The sequence below is a fragment of the Crinia signifera genome, chromosome 19 (assembly GCF_055691185.1).
Source record: "Crinia signifera chromosome 19, ASM5569118v1, whole genome shotgun sequence".
Classification (NCBI taxonomy): Eukaryota; Metazoa; Chordata; class Amphibia; order Anura; family Myobatrachidae; genus Crinia; species Crinia signifera.
Window position 1 is genome coordinate 137,407,910 of NC_139226.1, and position 21,460 is coordinate 137,429,369.

A 21,460-nucleotide genomic window follows, 5' to 3' on the forward strand; every position below is an offset into this window, starting at 1 on the left:
CATATTAGATATACACAATGACCTATTTCCCATTGCAGCCCCATATATGTGTACAGTACATCATACACTGCCTGTAATTATAAACGCTTTCTTCTATTGACCAATTATAGATGGAAATCAGGGACCGGTATCCGGACACTGCAGAACAGAGCGCGGCTGAGCGCGGTCACCATTGTGTGTGATGTCGCTAATTACCGCACTCATGGCAACAAAACAATTATCTGTCATTTGTTAAATGAAACGGTCGGTGTAAGGGAAGATAATAAGGGGCTTTCTCTCCTGGGGATGAGCAGATGCTTATCTGTCCTTATCTGCCAGCTGTGCCCCAAGGGAACACAGAGGTATGGGCGGGGCAGATTTGTCACATGCCCACCCATTACCAGCAGGGCATTGCTCAGAGAGGCTGCTGCTGTGCAGAGCTGGCGGTTTTCAGGCGCAGGTTTTGAATATACTAAGAACATCGATTATCGCTCTATATGAGATAGCAGAGCTTAGCGGAGTGGGCATCAGCACTGTTTTTTTTTTTATTTGTAGAACTAAAAGTCCCAGGATACATGTGTGTAATTAGGGTGTCCATTCCTCCTGATAATTAAACCAACATTTTACAGGTGCATCTTGTCCGATTAGCATTAAACAGGGTCCCTGCGTACTCCTAGTGAAGCCACACCTACTGCGCAATACATTGTAATGTGTCATTCCGTCCGATCATTATTACGACTCCTCCACAAATCCTGGGAGCAGAACAGTTTTCTCCATCGATATTCTCATGGTGATGTCGAGGTCGGTCCTCACAGGGACCGGCAGTACCAGTGTTGGGATTTTGTTAGGACTCAGCCGGTTCCTCTGCTCTGCGCTACTTGTTGTCTCGCCACTTATCAGGGATAGACCCTGAGGTCCACTTCCACCATCTTGTATAGCGGTTTCCTCTGGGCCGCGAGGCGTGGTGACCCTGCTTGTGTCTGGTGTTATATTGCTGGATACAGACTGGAGGACAATGGGGGAAAAAAACAACTGGATTTTTTATTTATTTAATTTTAAAAGGACAGATGAACCCCAAAATATAAAGGTTCACTAGATAAATTACAATGTTATGTATTTACCATCCCCCCCCACTTAGTTACAGAACAGAACCACCCGACCATCATCCCCCCTGAACCCGCTCAGTTACAGAACAGAACCACCCGACTGTCATCCCCCCTGCACCCGCTCCGTTACAGAGCAGAACCACCCGACCGTCATCCACCTGCACCCGCTCAGTTACAGAGCAGAACCACCCGACCGTCATCCCCCCCTGCACCCGCTCCGTTACAGAGCAGAACCACCCGACCGTCATCCACCTGCACCCGCTCAGTTACAGAACAGAACCACCCAACCGTCATCCCCCTGCACCCGCTCAGTTACAGAACAGAACCACCCGACAGTCATCCCCCCTGAACCCGCTCAGTTACAGAACAGAACCACCCGACTGTCATCCCCCCTGCACCTGCTCCGTTACAGAGCAGAACCACCCGACCGTCATCCACCTGCACCCGCTCAGTTACAGAGCAGAACCACCCGACCGTCATCCCCCCTGCACCCGCTCCGTTACAGAGCAGAACCACCCGACCGTCATCCACCTGCACCCGCTCAGTTACAGAGCAGAACCACCCGACCGTCATCCCCCCTGCACCCGCTCAGTTACAGAGCAGAACCACCCGACCGTCATTCCCCCTGCACCCGCTCAGTTACAGAGCAGAACCACCCGACCGTCATCCCCCCTGCACCCGCTCAGTTACAGAGCAGAACCACCTGACCGTCATCCCCCCTGAACCCGCTCAGTTACAGAACAGAACCACCGGACTGTCATCCTCCCTGCACCCGCTCCGTTACAGAGCAGAACCACCCGACCGTCATCCACCTGCACCCGCTCAGTTACAGAGCAGAACCACCCGACCATCATCCCCCCTGCACCCGTTCAGTTACAGAGCAGAACCACCCGACCGTCATCCCCCCTGCACCCGCTCCGTTACAGAGCAGAACCACCCGACCGTAATCCCCCCTGCACCCGCTCCGTTACAGAGCAGAACCACCCGACCGTCATCTCCCCCTGCACCCGCTCCGTTACAGAGCAGAACCACCCGACCGTCATCCCCCCTGCACCCGCTCCGTTACAGAGCAGAACCACCCAACCGTCATCCCCCCTGCACCCGCTCCGTTACAGAGCAGAACTACCCGACCGTCATCCACCTGCACCCGCTCAGTTACAGAGCAGAACCACCCGACCGTCATCCCCCCTGCACCCGCTCAGTTACAGAGCAGAACCACCCGACTGTCATCCACCTGCACCCGCTCAGTTACAGAGCAGAACCCCCCGACAATCATCACCCATGCACCCGCTCAGTTACAAAGCAGAACCACCCGACCGTCATCCACCTGCACCCGCTCAGTTACAGAGCAGAACCACCCGACCGTCATCCCCCCTGCACCCGCTCAGTTACAGAGCAGAACCACCCGACTGTCATCCGATCCACCTGCACCCGCTCAGTTACAGAGCAGAACCACCCGACAGTCATCCCCCCTGCACCCGCTCAGTTACAGAGCAGAACCACCCGACCGTCATCCACCTGCACCCGCTTAGTTATAGAGCAGAACCACCCGACAGTCATCCACCCTGCACCTGCTCAGTTACAGAGCAGAACCACCCGACTGTCATCCACCTGCACCCGCTCAGTTACAGAGCAGAACCACCCGACCGTCATCCACCTGCACCCGCTCAGTTACAGAGCAGAACCACCCGACATCATCCCCCCTGCACCCGCTCAGTTACAGAGCAGAACCACCCGACTGTCATCCACCTGCACCCGCTCAGTTACAGAGCAGAACCACCCGACAATCATCACCCATGCACCCGCTCAGTTACAGAGCAGAACCACCCGACCGTCATCCACCTGCACCCGCTCAGTTAAAGAGCAGAACCACCCGACCGTCATCCCCCCTGCACCCGCTCAGTTACAGAGCAGAACCACCCGACCGTCATCCACCTGCACCCGCTCAGTTACAGAGCAGAACCACCCGACAGTCATCCCCCCTGCACCAGCTCAGTTACAGAGCAGAACCACCCGACCGTCATCCACCTGCACCCGTTAAGTTACAGAGCAGAACCACCCGACCGTCATCCCCCCTGCACCCGCTCAGTTACAGAGCAGAACCATTCGACAGTCATACCCGCTCAGTTACAGAGCAGGACAATCTGACCGTCATCCCCCCTGCACCCGCTCAGTTACAGATCAGAACCCCCCGGCCGTCATCCCCCCTGCACCCGCTCAGTTACAGAGCAGAACCACCCGACCGTCATCCCCCCTGCACCCGCTCAGTTACAGATCAGAACCCCCCGACCTTCATCCCCCCTGCACCCGCTCAGTTACAGAGCAGAACCACCCGACCGTAATCCCCCCTGCACCCGCTCAGTTACAGAGCAGAACCACCCGACCGTCATCCCCCCTGCACCCACTCAGTTACAGAGCAGAACCACCCGACCGCCATCCCCCCTGCACCCGCTCAGTTACAGATCAGAACCACCCGACCGTCATCCCCCCTGCACCCGCTCAGTTACAGATCAGAACCACCCGACCGTCATCCCCCCTGCACCCGCTCAGTTACAGAGCAGAACCACCTGACCGTCATCCCCCCTGCACCCGCTCAGTTACAGAGCAGAACCACCCGACCGTCATCCCCCCTGCACCTGCTCAGTTACAGAGCAGAACCACCCGACCGTCATCCCCCCTGCACCCGCTCAGTTACAGAGCAGAACCACCCGACCGCCATCCCCCCTGCACCCGCTCAGTTACAGATCAGAACCACCCGACCGTCATCCCCCCTGCACCCGCTCAGTTACAGATCAGAACCACCCGACCATCATCCCCCTGCACCCGCTCAGTTACAGAGCAGAACCACCTGACCGTCATCCCCCCTGCACCCGCTCAGTTACAGAGCAGAACCACCCGACCGTCATCCCCCCTGCACCTGCTCAGTTACAGAGCAGAACCACCCGACCGTCATCCCCCCTGCACCCGCTCAGTTACAGAGCAGAACCACCCGACCGTCATCCCCCCTGCACCCGCTCAGTTACAGAGCAGAACCACCTGACCGTCATCCCCCCTGCACCCGCTCACTTACAGAGCAGAACCACCTGACCGTCATCCCCCCTGCACCCGCTCAGTTACAGAGCAGAACCACCTGACCGCCATCCCCCTGCACCCGCTCAGTTACAGAACAGAACCACCTGACCGCCATCCCCCTGCACCCGCTCAGTTACAGAACAGAACCACCTGACCGTCATCCCCCCCCTGCACCCTCTCCGTTACAGAGCAGAACCATCCGACCGCCATCCCCCCTGCACCCGCTCAGTTACAGATCAGAACCACCCGACCGTCATCCCCCCTGCACCCGCTCAGTTACAGATCAGAACCACCCGACCGTCATCCCCCCTGCACCCACTCAGTTACAGAGCAGAACCACCCGACCGTCATCCCCCCTGCACCCGCTCAGTTACAGATCAGAACCACCCGACCGTCATCCCCCCTGCACCCGCTCAGTTACAGATCAGAACCACCCGACCATCATCCCCCTGCACCCGCTCAGTTACAGAGCAGAACCACCTGACCGTCATCCCCCCTGCACCCGCTCAGTTACAGAGCAGAACCACCCGACCGTCATCCCCCCTGCACCCGCTCAGTTACAGAGCAGAACCACCCGACCGTCATCCCCCCTGCACCCGCTCAGTTACAGAGCAGAACCACCTGACCGTCATCCCCCCTGCACCCGCTCACTTACAGATCAGAACCACCCGACCGTCATCCCCCCTGCACCCGCTCAGTTACAGATCAGAACCACCCGACCATCATCCCCCTGCACCCGCTCAGTTACAGAGCAGAACCACCTGACCGTCATCCCCCCTGCACCCGCTCAGTTACAGAGCAGAACCACCCGACCGTCATCCCCTCTGCACCTGCTCAGTTACAGAGCAGAACCACCCGACCGTCATCCCCCCTGCACCCGCTCAGTTACAGAGCAGAACCACCCGACCGTCATCCCCCCTGCACCCGCTCAGTTACAGAGCAGAACCACCTGACCGTCATCCCCCCTGCACCTGCTCACTTACAGAGCAGAACCACCTGACCGTCATCCCCCCTGCACCCGCTCAGTTACAGAGCAGAACCACCTGACCGCCATCCCCCTGCACCCGCTCAGTTACAGAACAGAACCACCTGACCGCCATCCCCCTGCACCCGCTCAGTTACAGAACAGAACCACCTGACCGTCATCCCCCTCCTGCACCCTCTCCGTTACAGAGCAGAACCATCCGACCGCCATCCCCCCTGCACCCGCTCAGTTACAGATCAGAACCACCCGACCGTCATCCCCCCTGCACCCGCTCAGTTACAGATCAGAACCACCCGACCGTCATCCCCCCTGCACCCACTCAGTTACAGAGCAGAACCACCCGACCGTCATCCCCCCTGCACCCGCTCAGTTACAGATCAGAACCACCCGACCGTCATCCCCCCTGCACCCGCTCAGTTACAGATCAGAACCACCCGACCATCATCCCCCTGCACCCGCTCAGTTACAGAGCAGAACCACCTGACCGTCATCCCCCCTGCACCCGCTCAGTTACAGAGCAGAACCACCCGACCGTCATCCCCCCTGCACCCGCTCAGTTACAGAGCAGAACCACCCGACCGTCATCCCCCCTGCACCCGCTCAGTTACAGAGCAGAACCACCTGACCGTCATCCCCCCTGCACCCGCTCACTTACAGAGCAGAACCACCTGACCGTCATCCCCCCTGCACCCGCTCAGTTACAGAGCAGAACCACCTGACCGCCATCCCCCTGCACCCGCTCAGTTACAGAACAGAACCACCTGACCGTCATCCCCCCCCTGCACCCTCTCCGTTACAGAGCAGAACCATCCGACCGCCATCCCCCCTGCACCCGCTCAGTTACAGATCAGAACCACCCGACCGTCATCCCCCCTGCACCCGCTCAGTTACAGATCAGAACCACCCGACCGTCATCCCCCCTGCACCCGCTCAGTTACAGATCAGAACCACCCGACCGTCATCCCCCTGCACCCGCTCAGTTACAGAGCAGAACCACCTGACCGTCATCCCCCCTGCACCTGCTCAGTTACAGAGCAGAACCACCCGACCGTCATCCCCCCTGCACCCGCTCAGTTACAGAGCAGAACCACCCGACCGTCATCCCCCCTGCACCCGCTCAGTTACAGAGCAGAACCACCCGACCGCCATCCCCCCTGCACCCGCTCAGTTACAGATCAGAACCACCCGACCGTCATCCCCCCTGCACCCGCTCAGTTACAGATCAGAACCACCTGACCGTCATCCCCCCTGCACCCGCTCAGTTACAGATCAGAACCACCCGACCGTCATCCCCCTGCACCCGCTCAGTTACAGAGCAGAACCACCTGACCGTCATCCCCCCTGCACCTGCTCAGTTACAGAGCAGAACCACCCGACCGTCATCCCCCCTGCACCTGCTCAGTTACAGAGCAGAACCACCCGACCGTCATCCCCCCTGCACCCGCTCAGTTACAGAGCAGAACCACCCGACCGTCATCCCCCCTGCACCCGCTCAGTTACAGAGCAGAACCACCTGACCGTCATCCCCCCTGCACCCGCTCACTTACAGAGCAGAACCACCTGACCGTCATCCCCCCTGCACCCGCTCAGTTACAGAGCAGAACCACCTGACCGCCATCCCCCTGCACCCGCTCAGTTACAGAACAGAACCACCTGACCGTCATCCCCCCCTGCACCCTCTCCGTTACAGAGCAGAACCACCAGACCACCATCCCCCCTGAACCCGCTCAGTTGCAGAGCAGAACCGCCCGGTGGTCACACACACACCCCGCTCAGTCAGAGGTGCACCTGCTACATAGAGATGACAGATACTTCATATTTGTGATGATCCAGACTCTGACAACTCCCCACCTGCAGTCCAGACCCCATGCTACTCTCCAGCTTTTTCCTCCGGGACATGTTGGGGTTCCAGTGGCAGACCAGGCTGTCATTCTGTACACTGTAGTTTCTGTTTCCCAGGAGCCAGTATGTTTTCATCTTCCCTTTGCCCTGAAATTAAGCAGAGCCAACATGTCTACCAATCCCAGCTAGGCAGCCTGCAACGTACAAGGTTATGCATGGTCCAGTCATTGTGCTAAGGTTCTGCCCTGCTTAGAGGATATAAATACTCTTCAGGGGAGGAGTCATTCCTCTAGGGCGTGGTCTATGCTGTGAAAAGGTGGCAGTTACCGTAAAATACCTTTAATATATGTCAGCTATAACTACCTATCTGGCTTTTAGTGCGTACCATCAGTGTAAAGCATGGGTCCTCAAACTGCGGCCCACCAGATGTTGTGAAACTACAAATCCCAGCATTCCTTGCCACAGTTTTGCTATAAGGGAGTGTTAAAACTGTGGCAAGGCATGCTGGGATTTGTAGTTTCACAACATCTGGAGGGCCGCAGTTTGAGGACCCATGGTGTAAAGTAACCTGTATTCCCAGTAACCAAATTCTCATTTAAAGGACAGAAACTGTTGGGGCCAATGCATTCTGCTCACGTGTTGAAATCCTGTGGTAGTTTGCATTAATGTTTCTATATTATAGATCTGACTTTTAATTCTGCCCGGGCTGCCCTTCTGCAAATAGATGCTACATAAACCAGACCAGGATTTCTGAGGACTGATGTGCCTGTATTATACCCACTCCTGTGAGTAAACTGAAAGGGGGGAACCCCCTGACTTTTGTCACCAACATCTATTTACATATATTAATTCATTTAGAAACGGCATAAGTGTGAACTAGGGGGGGATATTATACGAGGGATGCTATGTTTCTTCTTTTTCATATATAACCTCTGAGGAAGGAACCTCCATATACCAGGGGAGTATTATCAACTACATAAACCGTCTTTGCGCCATAGAACCTAGGGCGGCGCTGCTCTGGGGCTGGCAGACAATGCCACAGTTACCACATTATGTACAGTCATAGCACCAGGACACTCAGAGATAAAATCATTACCTTAACCTCAATCTCTCCCCGCGGTTCAATCTCATAGGCGTTGTCAATTAGCAGGACCTGGTAGGTGGCAGAGCTGATGTGTATCTTCTGTGCTATAGAGACAGACTTAGCTGGTCAGTTGGATCAGGTGGATTCGGTATGAAATCCCGACAGGGTCAAAATCCCGAATGGGTCATAATACCGACAAGGACAAAATCCCGACATTTATGTCCCCAGTCAAAAAACAGTGGAAAAACCCATGTCGACCTAGCGACCTGTCAACGGAAAGTCATGTTGACTGTTTCACCTGTATATTCTATATGTTGGTATTTTGACCTGGTCAGGATTTTAAATGTCGGGATTTTGTCCTTGTCGGGATTTTAAATGTCGGGATTTTGTCCTTGTCGGGATTTTGACTGCATCCCCATCAGGTAATGGGGGTGATTCCCTGTTCTCCTTATGGCAGCGGTGGAGACTGGGGACATTTATCATTTTGAAAACCTCGATTCACAAATTCTGACCAAGGATTGGTCGGGATCAGTGACTCAGGGATTTTCAAATGTATGATTTGTCCGTGACAGACCAGCAGGGGCGCCAATAGGGGGTGCTATGGGTACAGCTGTCCACGGGCCCTGGCAGCTTATTTTGCCCACTGCAAACACCCCCCCGACTGCCTGTGCTGCACTCAGTGCGTTGAACAAAGCAGGTTTCGGAGTGCAGCCTTATACAATCCAGGATGCTGGCAGCCAATTAAAATGCTGCACTGGCTTTTGAGCCAATCAGAGCTTGCGTACCGGCAGCCAATCAGAGTGACTGGCGGTAGGTGAGCTCTGATTAGCTCACCAGCCTGTGCTGCATTTTAGAAAGAAACAGTTACCAAAGTAACTGAAGGAGCGCCTGTATGAGTTGTTACTGCCAGCAGCTGTCAAAAAAGGGGTTGTCAATCCCTATAGAAAATACAATGGTTAGGAAGGGGGGAGACAGCGCTTACATTGATGACAAAATAAGGTGAATTATAAAAAGCAATTTAATAGTACAATACACATACAAATGGATAAAATATAATAAAAGGCACACAATGGTGGGGGAAGGGAAGGGGAAATTGAAAGCTGCAACCACTTGATGTATTCACCTTTTGAGAGTCCACAGTTCAATGTGTGACTAGGAGATGAAAAGGAGAGGAATGACCTCTATGCCTGGCCAAAGCGGTGTCTCGATAGTACTTCCTCCAATTAAGTTTTGGGGGTAACAGTCCTCCCGGTTGGAATATCAGAAGTAAAGGTGGAGTATCCGCAGGGTGACCCCGGGTGGGTATTTAGATAGGCTGGCTTGCCTTCCAAGAGATGTTAACCTCACTCCGGTCAATTGGCTGTAGGTGAAGGTGAAACTGGGTCTCCTGTCAGCTTGGTCAGTGGTAGGTGATAGTGGCTGGATGGCAGCAGGGGTAGATGGGCAATCTGGGTGCCTGGGCCAACGCGTTTCGCCGCTAGGAGCAGCTTTTTCAAGGTTGAAAAAGCTGCTCCTAGCGGCGAAACGCGTTGGCCCAGGCACCCAGATTGCCCATCTACCCCTGCTGCCATCCAGCCACTATCACCTACCACTGACCAAGCTGACAGGAGACCCAGTTTCACCTTCACCTACAGCCAATTGACCGGAGTGAGGTTAACATCTCTTGGAAGGCAAGCCAGCCTATCTAAATACCCACCCGGGGTCACCCTGCGGATACTCCACCTTTACTTCTGATATTCCAACCGGGAGGACTGTTACCCCCAACACTTAATTGGAGGAAGTACTATCGAGACACCGCTTTGGCCAGGCATAGAGGTCATTCCTCTCCTTTTCATCTCCTAGTCACACATTGAACTGTGGACTCTCAAAAGGTGAATACATCAAGTGGTTGCAGCTTTCAATTTCCCCTTCCCTTCCCCCACCATTGTGTGCCTTTTATTATATTTTATCCATTTGTATGTGTATTGCACTATTAAATTGCTTTTTATAATTCACCTTATTTTGTCATCAATGTAAGCGCTGTCTCCCCCCTTCCTAACCATTGTGCTGCATTTTAATTGGAGTTGAAGAAGCCTGCGCTCGGGGACCTCCGGACTGCAGCTCGGCAGAGGAGGAGATGGGGGAGCAGGAGCAGGGTTATGTCAAGTGAGGGGGCCCGCACTGGAAATGAGTCTTGGGCCCCAAAATTCCTGATGGCAGCCCTGCAGATCTGCTTAGAATACTGATCAGCATTGGGGAACCACGGTCATGACAGGAAGACAAGGTTATGTTCAGCTGGGTGGTACACGTCTGTAGCGCACATTAATGTCCATGTACTATACATGCCGCAATAACATATGAACAGATTCAACTCAGTCATCGTACACTAATATCTGAGCAGGGGTCGGCGCGGTCATACGTACGTAAGCTGGTAGACTCCATACGGGAGGCAGTGTTCACAGTATCGCCAAACAAGCAGTAGCGCGGCATCTTATAGCCCACAACTCCAGCAACACAAGGACCTGCAATAGGACAGATCATATCAGAGCCTGATTGGTGGAGGGGACAGCCAATGGCCAGACACATACAGCAGCTCATCAATTCCATCTCCACAATAGTCCCCAAGATCAGCCAACACTCGCCCACATAGTCTCTCATTACCCCACTTCCACTGCCCCTCCGCTGGCTCCTTGTATCACTCAGAGGATGGGGTGTTGTAAAGTAGAAATGCAGTAAAAACAATAATGTGGGGAGTTTACCGCATTTCTGAATGCAATAAAGCCCCCTCCGGCTGTACTCTACTGCGGAGGGTAACGCTGGCTGACTGTAACTGGCGTTACCCCATAGAAGCCTATGGGCTTCTCTCCTCTCGGACACGGATCCCTCCCAGCATGCCCCTTGGCCACCAATGTCACTCTGCACAAGTGCCTGACCATAGAGCAGTACCTCGGCCCTCGGACCTGCGTATATGTGTACGCAGTTGTGAATGAGATTGCGATGGCTCCGGGGGGGTGTGGGGGGGGGCCCCTATCAATCCGAATCCAAACATTTTTTAACTGCATGCGAACATGAATCAGGCCCACAGGGCTTAGAGGGGGCACAAATAATAATCCGTTAGCTGTATATGGTAATATCGTCATAGCAGAGAACAATGCATTGTACTCATCAGAGAAAGATACGTTATTTATCAGAGGACTGATACAGAGATACACTAGTGCACAGCTTCTGCAAGCTTCTGTGCAGCTGCTGTGCAACATTATACTAATGCCAGAGGAGGTGTCCTGTGTAAATGGATTCCTCCTGTTGGGTTCTCTGATCCTCCCCTGGCACCCAGCAATGTGGGGATGGTGGTGGCTGTGCGGGCACTGACCTGATCAGTACCTTGCTTGTGCCCCGTTGTCAGTGCAGGAGAGAGAACTGGCAGTGTCGCCTGAGCATTACTTGTAGAAATAGGATCTGCAACTCTGGAAATGAGACAGGAAGCACACGCTACACCCTACACGCCAGGCCGCCTGCCAGCAGTATAATGGGTAAAACAGGCATAACATTCCTGCCAAATATAACTACATCTCTGCATCCTGCATACAGAGAGACCCAGAGATATTAGGAGATTGTCAAACCAGTCATCACTACGGCAGCGGGGACTCAGCAATACCGTGCCCGGTACAGGCCATATATACTCCATACAGCAGCGGAGACTCAGCAATACTGTGCCCGGTACAGAGCATATATACTCCATGCAGCAGCGGGGACTCAGCAATACCGTCCCCGGTACAGGGCATATATACTCCATACAGCAGCGGGGCTCAGCAATACTGTGCCCGGTACAGAGCATATATACTCCATGCAGCAGCGGGGACTCAGCAATACTGTGCCCGGTACAGGGCATATATACTCTATACAGCAGCAGGGCTCAGCAATACTGTGCCCGGTACAGAGCATATATACTCCATACAGCAGCAGGGGCTCAGCAATACTGTGCCCGGTACAGGGCATATATATTCCATACAGCAGCGGAGACAGCAATACTGTGCCCGGTACAGAGCATATATACTCCATACAGCAGCGGAGACTCAGCAATACTGTGCCTGGTACAGGGCATATATACTCTATACAGCAGCGGGGCTCAGCAATACCGTGCCCAGTACAGGGCATATATTCTCCATACAGCTGCGGGGACTCAGCAATACCGTGCCCAGTACAGGGCATATATACTCCATACAGCTTCGGGGACTCAGCAATACTGTGCCCAGTACAGGGCATATATACTCTATATGGCAGTGGGGCTCAGCAATACCGTGCCCAGTACAGGGCATATGTACTCTATACGGCAGCGGGGACTCAGCAATACTGTGCCCAGTACAGGGCATATATACTCTATACAGCAGCAGGGCTCAGCAATACTGTACCCGGTACACGGCATATATACTATATACGGCAGCGGGGCTCAGCAATAACGTGACCGGTGCAGGGCATATATCTCTATACAGCAGCGGGGCTCAGCAAAACTGTGCCTGGTACTGAGCATATATACTGGTACTTGTGTAGTTTCACGGCACCGCCGCGCGCACACTATGTCTCTGAAACTTTGCAGCCTACCAGAAGCTCTGTTTAACTGTGCGCGTGCCGCTCTAGCTGTAAGCTATGTATTGCCAGCTTACGTTATCAGCATAGCGCCGGGCAGCAGCAGCAGCAGCATTTCTCTGCCCAGGTGCTGACAGGTCACTGTGGTACTTGTAGTTCCACAGTGAAATAGGCAGCCCTGCGCACCGCTGACAACGGGGGCTTGTAAAAGTGGTCACCCCGGGCACACCCTGGCACACTGCAAACAAAGGGGGAGTCCCCCATGCAGACGCTAAATTTAGATGCTTTAGCGTCTGAAAACCGGACTACCTGCTAGTCGCTAACAAGCCGTGGTTTCTGGACTTAGGCGCTCTGAATTTAGTTGGGTCTAGGGGTACACTATTGAAACCTGTCCACAGTGGCACTAGTCAACGCAACAGCTGTCGACCTTGTAAATCCCACTATCAACGCCAACCCGAAGCGTGGCGAGCGGCGGCGGTACGCATCCTACGACCTTTTCATACCCCCACTATCCACGTCAGCGTGGAGTTGATTTTATAACGTGTGGCGAGCGCAGCGAGCCCCGCGAGGGGACGTGGACACCTGTAAAGCCCGCGAGGGGACGCGGATAGCTGTGAAGGTGTCCGCGTCCCCTCGCCACGCTTCGGGCTCGGTGGCTCGCTGCGCTCGCCACACTTTATAAAATCAACTCCACGCCGACATGGATAGTCGATATACTCACACCTGTACACACTGATACCTCCTATACTCACACCTGTACCCCCTCACACCTCCTATACTCACACCTGTACACACTGATACCTCCTATACTCACACCTGTACAAATTGATACCTCCTATACTCACACCTGTACACACTGATACCTCCTATACTCACACCTGTACCCCCTCACACCTCCTATACTCACACCTGTACACCCTGATACCTCCTATACTCACACCTGTACACCCTCACACCTCCTATACTCACACCTGTACACCCTGATACCTCCTATACTCACACCTGTAAACCCTCACACCTCCTATACTCACACCTCCTATACTCACACCTGTACACACTGATACCTCCTATACTCACACCTGTACCCCCTCACACCTCCTATACTCACACCTGTACACCCTGATACCTCCTATACTCACACCTGTACACACTGATACCTCCTATACTCACACCTGTACACACTGATACCTCCTATACTCACACCTGTACACCCTCACACCTCCTATACTCACACCTGTACACACTAATACCTCCTATACTCACACCTGTACACACTGATACCTCCTATACTCACACCTGTACACCCTCACACCTCCTATACTCACACCTGTACACACTGATACCTCCTATACTCACACCTGTACAAACTGATACCTCCTATACTCACACCTGTACACACTGATACCTCCTATACTCACACCTGTACACACTGATACCTCCTATACTCACACCTGTACACCCTGGTACCTCCTATACTCACACCTGTACACCCTGGTACCTCCTATACTCACACCTGTACACCCTCACACCTCCTATACTCACACCTGTACACCCTGGTACCTCCTATACTCACACCTGTACACCCTGGTACCTCCTATACTCACACCTGTACACACTGATACCTCCTATACTCACACCTGTACACCCTCACACCTCCTATACTCACACTTGTACACACTGATACCTCCTATACTCACACCTGTACCCCCTCACACCTCCTATACTCACACCTGTACACACTCACACCTCCTATACTCACACCTGTACACACTGATACCACCTATACTCACACCTGTACCCCCTCACACCTCCTATACTCACACCTGTACACCCTGGTACCTCCTATACTCACACCTGTACACACTGATACCTCCTATACTCACACCTGTACACACTGATACCTCCTATACTCACACCTGTACCCCCTCACACCTCCTATACTCACACCTGTACACACTGATACCTCCTATACTCACACCTGTACACACTGATACCTCCTATTCTCACACCTGTACTCCCTGATACCTCCTATACTCACACCTGTACACCCTCACACCTCCTATACTCACACCTGTACACACTGATACCTCCTATACTCACACCTGTACACCCTGATACCTCCTATACTCACACCTGTACAAACTGATACCTCCTATACTCACACCTGTACACACTGATACCTCCTATACTCACACCTGTACCCCCTCACACCTCCTATACTCACACCTGTACACACTGATACCTCCTATACTCACACCTGTACACACTGATACCTCCTATTCTCACACCTGTACTCCCTGATACCTCCTATACTCACACCTGTACACCCTCACACCTCCTATACTCACACCTGTACACACTGATACCTCCTATACTCACACCTTTACACACTGATACCTCCTATACTCACACCTGTACCCCCTCACACCTCCTATACTCACACCTGTACACACTGATACCTCCTATACTCACACCTGTACACACTGATACCTCCTATACTCACACCTGTACCCCCTCACACCTCCTATACTCACACCTGTACACACTGATACCTCCTATACTCACACCTGTACACCCTCACACCTCCTATACTCACACCTGTACACACTGATACCTCCTATACTCACACCTGTACACACTGATAACTCCTATACTGACACCTGTACACACTGATACCTCCTATACTCACACCTGTACACACTGATACCTCCTATACTCACACCTGTACACACTGATACCTCCTATACTGACACCTGTACACACTGATACCTCCTATACTCACACCTGTACCCCCTCACACCTCCTATACTCACACCTGTACACACTGATACCTCCTATACTCACACCTGTACCCCCTCACACCTCCTATACTCACACCTGTCCCAATGTTTATTGTGATCCACGCCCGTGCACCCTGACTCTGATGTGCCCATCTCCACTGCCAGCTGTATCATGGGCAGCCTCCTTGCCACCCTTGGTTTTAATGTCTGCATGTATTCTGTGTATATCCGGAATTCCTGCCCTGCAGAGCACTGTCTCACAGATCCCAGCGAGCAGAGCGATTATTCCCAGAGACCAGGGAAAAGCTTATTACAGAAACATCTGGATCCCTCCATCCCTACATTATAGAATAGGAGAACAGAGTAATATGGGGCCATTGAAATCTGTGCGAGGAGGAGGAGGAGGGTGCGGTGCGGTGCAGGTCACGGCTGCTGGACGCTCTCCTATATCCACGTCGCACACTCTGTGTTTCCCATCAGACATACCTGTGTGTATGCCAACTCTCAGCCGCAGCCTCTCACTTGGCATATGCGGTATGATCACTTGCCGGACGCCAGCCACAAGATCCAGGGACATCTTAGCGATTTCGTCTGCGTGCTTCTCATTGCTCCTTTCCGGGAGCCCGCTCACCACCATATAGGCATCGCCAATGGTTTCCACCTGGGCCAGAAATAACACTGAATGGGAAACCCACTGTAATATCCCCCTCCATTTCCAACAGCAGCTGCAGCCCCCACAGGAAGGGGGGGTGGATTCCAGGGGTTGGGATCGTTTTGTTTACAGCATGTTGGTCGACAAGCATTAGGTCGACATGGGTTTATGATGACATAGGTCTAGGTCAACAGGTCATTAGGTCAACACAAGCATTAGGTCAACGAAAGTGTCTAGGTTGACAGTCAAAAGGTCGACTTGGGGTTTTTCACAGTTTTTTTACCCGAATGTTGATACAGTCGACATGGACACAGTTTGAAGTGCACGGCATCACCTTACAACGCTCGCTATGCATCGGGCACTATTTTATTCTCCCAGGGCCGCCGACAGGGGGGTGCCAGGGGCTGCCCACAGTGGCACGGCACCCCCCACGCACCAGCTCCATGCCACCCGGCGCTGGCTGACAGGCACACACAATACACAGTGCAGCCTGCAGAGCGCCGAGCCTAGGATACAGAGTGGCTCGGCGTTCTGCAGGCTGCACTGTGCAGTGAGTGCTCCGTCTGAGCCCGACGCCTGGAGGGAGAAGGTGCTGCGATGCCGCGCTGCCGTCGCCACCGCAGGTAAGTAATACTGTAGTTATTGGCTGGGTGCCGGCGTGCGCGAGGGGGGGGGGGTGCCGCAGGCGTATGCGAGGGGGGGGGGTTGCCGCTGTGGGCCCGGACTGAAGGTCAGTCCCGGGCCCCAACATTATTACTATTGGCGGCCCTGTATTCTCCCACCACGCCCTAGTGCAGGGCTGGGCAACACCGGCCCTCAAGATGTTAGTGAACTACACATCCCAGCATGCCTTGCATCAGTTTCAGCATGGCCACATAGCAAAACTAATGCAAAGCATCCTGGGATGTGTAGTTCACTAACATCTGGAGGGCCGGTGTTGCCCAGCCCTACCCTAGTGGATGGTAGGGCATGAAATACCGCCTGTCGGCACATGTCGGCTCAAAAAACAGTGAAAAACCCCATGTCGACCGTTTTGACTGTCCCACCTTATACAGTGTGACTGTACTGCTGCGTACCCACCTTATAGATATTGTATGACTCTGTGCTGCTGTGCACCCACCCTATACACAGTGTGACTGTGCACCCACCTTATACAGTGTGACTGTGCTGCTGTGCACCCACCTTATACACACTGTGTGAGTGTGCTGCTGTGCACCCACCTTATACATATTGTATGACGCTGTGCTGCTGTGCACCCACCTTATACGCAGTGTGACGTGCTGCTGTGCACCCACCTCATGCACTCTGTGCTGCAGTGCTCCCACCTTACACACTGTGCTGCTGTGCTCTCACCTTACACACTCTGTGCTACTGTGCACCCACCTTATACACACTGTATGACTCTATCCTGCTGTCAAAGCAGATGTATAAGTTGTTCAGCATTTCCACCACTTGCAGGGGGGTGCACGAAGCCGAAATGGAAGTAAACCCCACAATGTCTGAAAAGAATATGGTAACCTAGTGGTAAGGAAGAGAGCGTCACGTAAGTACAATGCCCCACTTATATCCTATAACCCAAATCTCCCAGCATTCCTCCCTGTCAGTATAACCCATACATGAAATGTGACCAGAAAACAGCTGCTAGATCTTAGAGAGAAGGAAATGTATATCAATGTACATTCATTTTCTATGAGATCCTACAATATATACCTACCTGGTCGAAGCTCTCCGCCTCCACATGCTTGTGCTTTCTCAGCTGCTTGGCTACAGATTTTGGCAGCATCTGGTGGAGCAGATCTTCGGCCAAGCGCCTCTCCTTTTTTAGGTCTTCCGTCCTTTCTTTGAGGCTCCTCGCATAGTTCTGTATCCACTCGGTCATCTGCTTAAATGAGACTAGAACAATTGGGTATATGAGGCAGGACACCGTCAGGAGGGTCACCTTGAGACTGAGCGTGGACAGAATTTCTTTAGACTGATTGTGGAGCTTCGCGTACCCTTCCAGATATAAACATTCCTGCATGGAGACCAGGCCAATGGCCAGAGCTGAAGGCTCCATCCATGAAGTGTTGAAAGATAAAGGTGTCAAAAAATCGAAGTCTTGGTGTGGGGTGAGATAAACGGATATATTCTTATTGTTTCTCCAACAGGTATACAATGTGTGTGATTTATACAGGGCACAGCTCAGCTTGATGAGGACTTGGTAGAGTAACGGCTGAAGGTCAGTAGAAGACAATGGAATAAAGTTACTCATGGAACGAAGGTCCTCGGTGGCTCTCACTAGAAGATGCAGGGACGTCACATCCGCCCATTCTGTCTGTCTCTGTGTTATACTGAGATCCTCCAATGGGCGACCAACCTTGGCCAATATCTCTGTTATTATGTTAGATAACAAATAGCCAAAGTCAGCATCTGCCATAGCATCAAGCTTTAGCGCAATGCGGTCTACAAACGCGTCACAGATATGACGGACGTCAGAAGTGTCCATACACGTCCAGTTCTGATTGGGCGACTGTCTTCGCTGGTCACAGAACAAACGGGCATTGTGTAACAATAGGTTCCGCCTGGCCGTGGAGTTCAGGTCATCCCAACAGCAGAACGCTCTCTGGTCTTGGAGGAATTGGATGAGCCTCATGGCAATAAGACCAGTGCAGGATGAAATGGCGCCAAGTGCAGCCTCCGCGTTCCTCCACTCTACGATGCAGTCATGTAAGTCAATGGAGACCGAGCCAAGGAGAGTGAGCAGGGAAACCAAGCAGGCCGCGAGGATCCTCCTGACAGTCCGGCTGCTTCCACAGGTGCACGGTGACATACAACTGTTACAGAGAAAGAGAGTGTCACCATGGGTGCCTGCAGTTACAGGGACCACTGCTGGGATGGGGCCAAGGAGACCAGAACTTATCCAACAGTGACAGTTAGGAGCCACCATGATCACATGTGCTGCAAGATACGTCCTATCGCCTGTTCATTTTCTACTACAAAAACACTTTTTTCAATTGTGATAGAGACTTTTGCAAAATCAATATAAAAATAAATTCATCCAGGACCCGCGGGGATGGTAATGCATGAAAATACGGTCCAACAAAATAAAATAAAATGTGACAAATTCATTTTGGCCATTTCCTGCGTTGTCCATGTTGACATCAATGTACTGCATGTCAACCTATCTACCAGTTCCCGCTTATAGGATTGTTCTATTAGAATAGGTATTATAATAATGGCAGTGCGCACAATTGTACCACAAGGTAACGGAACATCTAGTTATTATACAGCAACAGTGTACACAAGACTGTGCAGCACAATACAGTAAGTGTGCAAGGCTACAACTACTTTATAGGACATTTGCAGCGGCCACCAGTGATGGCACTACAACTCCCAGCATGCCCTGTCATTCTCTGCAGTGTCTTGCAGTGGAGCTGTTTTAATCCCGGGACACTTACCTCCAGTGCTCCCAGGTGCTCTGTCTGTTCCCCTCACTGACATCTAATCCCGGGACACTTACCTCCAGAGCTCCCAGGCGCTCCGTCTCTTCCCCCTCACTGACATCTAATCCCGGGACACTTACCTCCAGTGCTCCCGGGTGCTCCATCTCTTCCCCCTCACTGACATCTAATCCCGGGACACTTACCTCCAGTGCTCCCAGGCGCGCCGTCTCTTCCCCCTCACTGACATCTGATCCCGGGACACTTACCTCCAGAGCTCCCGGGCGCTCCGTCTCTTCCCCCTCACTGACATCTAATCCCGGGACACTTACCTCCAGTGCTCCCAGGCGCTCCGTCTCTTCCCCCTCACTGACATCTAATCCCGGGACACTTACCTCCAGAGCTCCCGGGCGCTCCGTTGCTTCCCCCTCACTGACATCTAATCCCAGGACACTTACCTCCAGTGCTCCCAGGCGCTCCGTCTCTTCCACCTCCCTGACATCTAATCCCGGTACACTTACCTCCAGTGCTCCCGGGCGCTCCATCTCATCCCCCTTACCGACATATAATCCCGGGACACTTACCTCCAGTGCTCCCTGGTGCTCCGTCTCTTCCCCCCCACTGATATCTAATCCCGGGAAATTTACCTCCAGTGTTCCCGGGCACTCCGTCTCTTCCCCCTCACTGACATCTAATCCCGGGACACTTACCTCCAGTGCTCCCGGGTGCTCCGTCTCTTCCCCCTCACTGACATCTAATCCCAGGACACTTACCTCCAGTGCTCCCAGGCGCTCCGTCTCTTCCACCTCCCTGACATCTAATCCCGGTACACTTACCTCCAGTGCTCCCGGGCGCTCCATCTCATCCCCCTTACCGACATATAATCCCGGGACACTTACCTCCAGTGCTCCCTGGTGCTCCGTCTCTTCCCCCCCACTGATATCTAATCCCGGGAAATTTACCTCCAGTGTTCCCGGGCACTCCGTCTCTTCCCCCTCACTGACATCTAATCCCGGGACACTTACCTCCAGTGCTCCCGGGTGCTCCGTCTCTTCCCCCTCACTGACATCTAATCCCGGGACACTTACCTCCAGTGCTCCCGGGTGCTCCGTCTCTTCCCCCTCACTGACATCTTGCTATGAATCAGGTTAATTTTGCTCTTTAGAGAAGAAGATGACAAAGGTGCAGATATGAGCAGGTCCCTACGGCCACTTCTGTGTGTCCCAGACATGGCAGGACTGTGTGAGGACTGGGTAGGTCCTACAGGCAGTGTTATACGGGAAAGGTGTGCAGCTGGGGACAGTGTACGGAGCTCCAGCCCAATGTCACCCAGTCCCCAGTACAAAGAAACTGCGAATGGCTCATTAAATCGGTTGTGGTTCCTCAATCCCCAGGACAAAGGACTCCTCTCATTACAGGCAATTCATTGTCACCTCTACAGTGTGTGTGCAGGATATACAGGGTGCACATGCACTGATCATACAGACACAGGGGTATACAGGTGTGACAATACATGAAAAAGCCCCTGCATGGTGTCAAAACCGGTCGGTATCCTGTGGATTGCAGAGGGACTTTTCTTTGGACTTTAACCTTTCGTACAGCACCTCCAGGGACGCCTGTGTGGGGGAACATACTAAGGCTTATTGTGTCTACATTTATTTGTGGGCATAAACGTCTGGTGAGAGTCCGTTTGTCTTGTACTGTACCTCTGTTATTACATTGTACTACACTATGATGGTGTTCTGCTTTATATTTCCTATCTGAGTGATTGCCCTTGGATGTGAAGGATCTTAAAAGCCAATGGTGACAGAAGTTTGTCCCTCCGTCAAATGTGAATGTCTACCTTCTAAGTAGACCATTATTGTTGGTACGAATCCTCTTGAATTTTCACGTGTGATTTTATATAGGTGAATAGCCGGCACTCCCTTGCTTGTCAGGTGTGTATATAAATGTTATACAGTATTACACTATTTGTATT

At 52.9% G+C, this 21,460-nt stretch overlaps 1 protein-coding gene across 1 annotated transcript; it reads right to left on the minus strand.

Moving 5' to 3' along the window:
• Positions 1–569: 569 nt before the first annotated feature.
• On the minus strand, positions 570–18,984 carry LOC146042196 (uncharacterized). Its single transcript, XM_083162123.1, has 7 exons — positions 17,778–18,984; positions 17,447–17,581; positions 15,898–16,072; positions 10,471–10,569; positions 8,081–8,172; positions 6,994–7,131; positions 570–984 (listed from the first exon to the last, which is right to left on the minus strand). Exons 1-7 carry the CDS (start codon positions 18,870–18,872, stop codon positions 712–714), a joined length of 2,007 nt encoding a protein of 668 aa, XP_083018249.1. The 5' UTR covers positions 18,873–18,984; the 3' UTR covers positions 570–711.
• Between the last annotated feature and the right edge of the window lie 2,476 nt (positions 18,985–21,460).

What these genes read in the sequence shown, in the direction of transcription:
- LOC146042196 (XM_083162123.1), bottom strand. Translation starts at nt 18,872, where the DNA reads ATGTCACCGTGCACCTGTGGAAGCAGCCGGACTGTCAGGAGGATCCTC. An exon ending in GAGAGTTGGCATACACACAG is followed by an intron (nt 10,570 to 15,897) that starts GTATGTCTGATG and finishes GTCCTATTGCAG; the next exon opens with GTCCTTGTGTTGCTGGAGTT. An exon ending in TATGGAGTCTACCAGCTTAC is followed by an intron (nt 8,173 to 10,470) that starts GTACGTATGACC and finishes CTGTCTCTATAG; the next exon opens with CACAGAAGATACACATCAGC.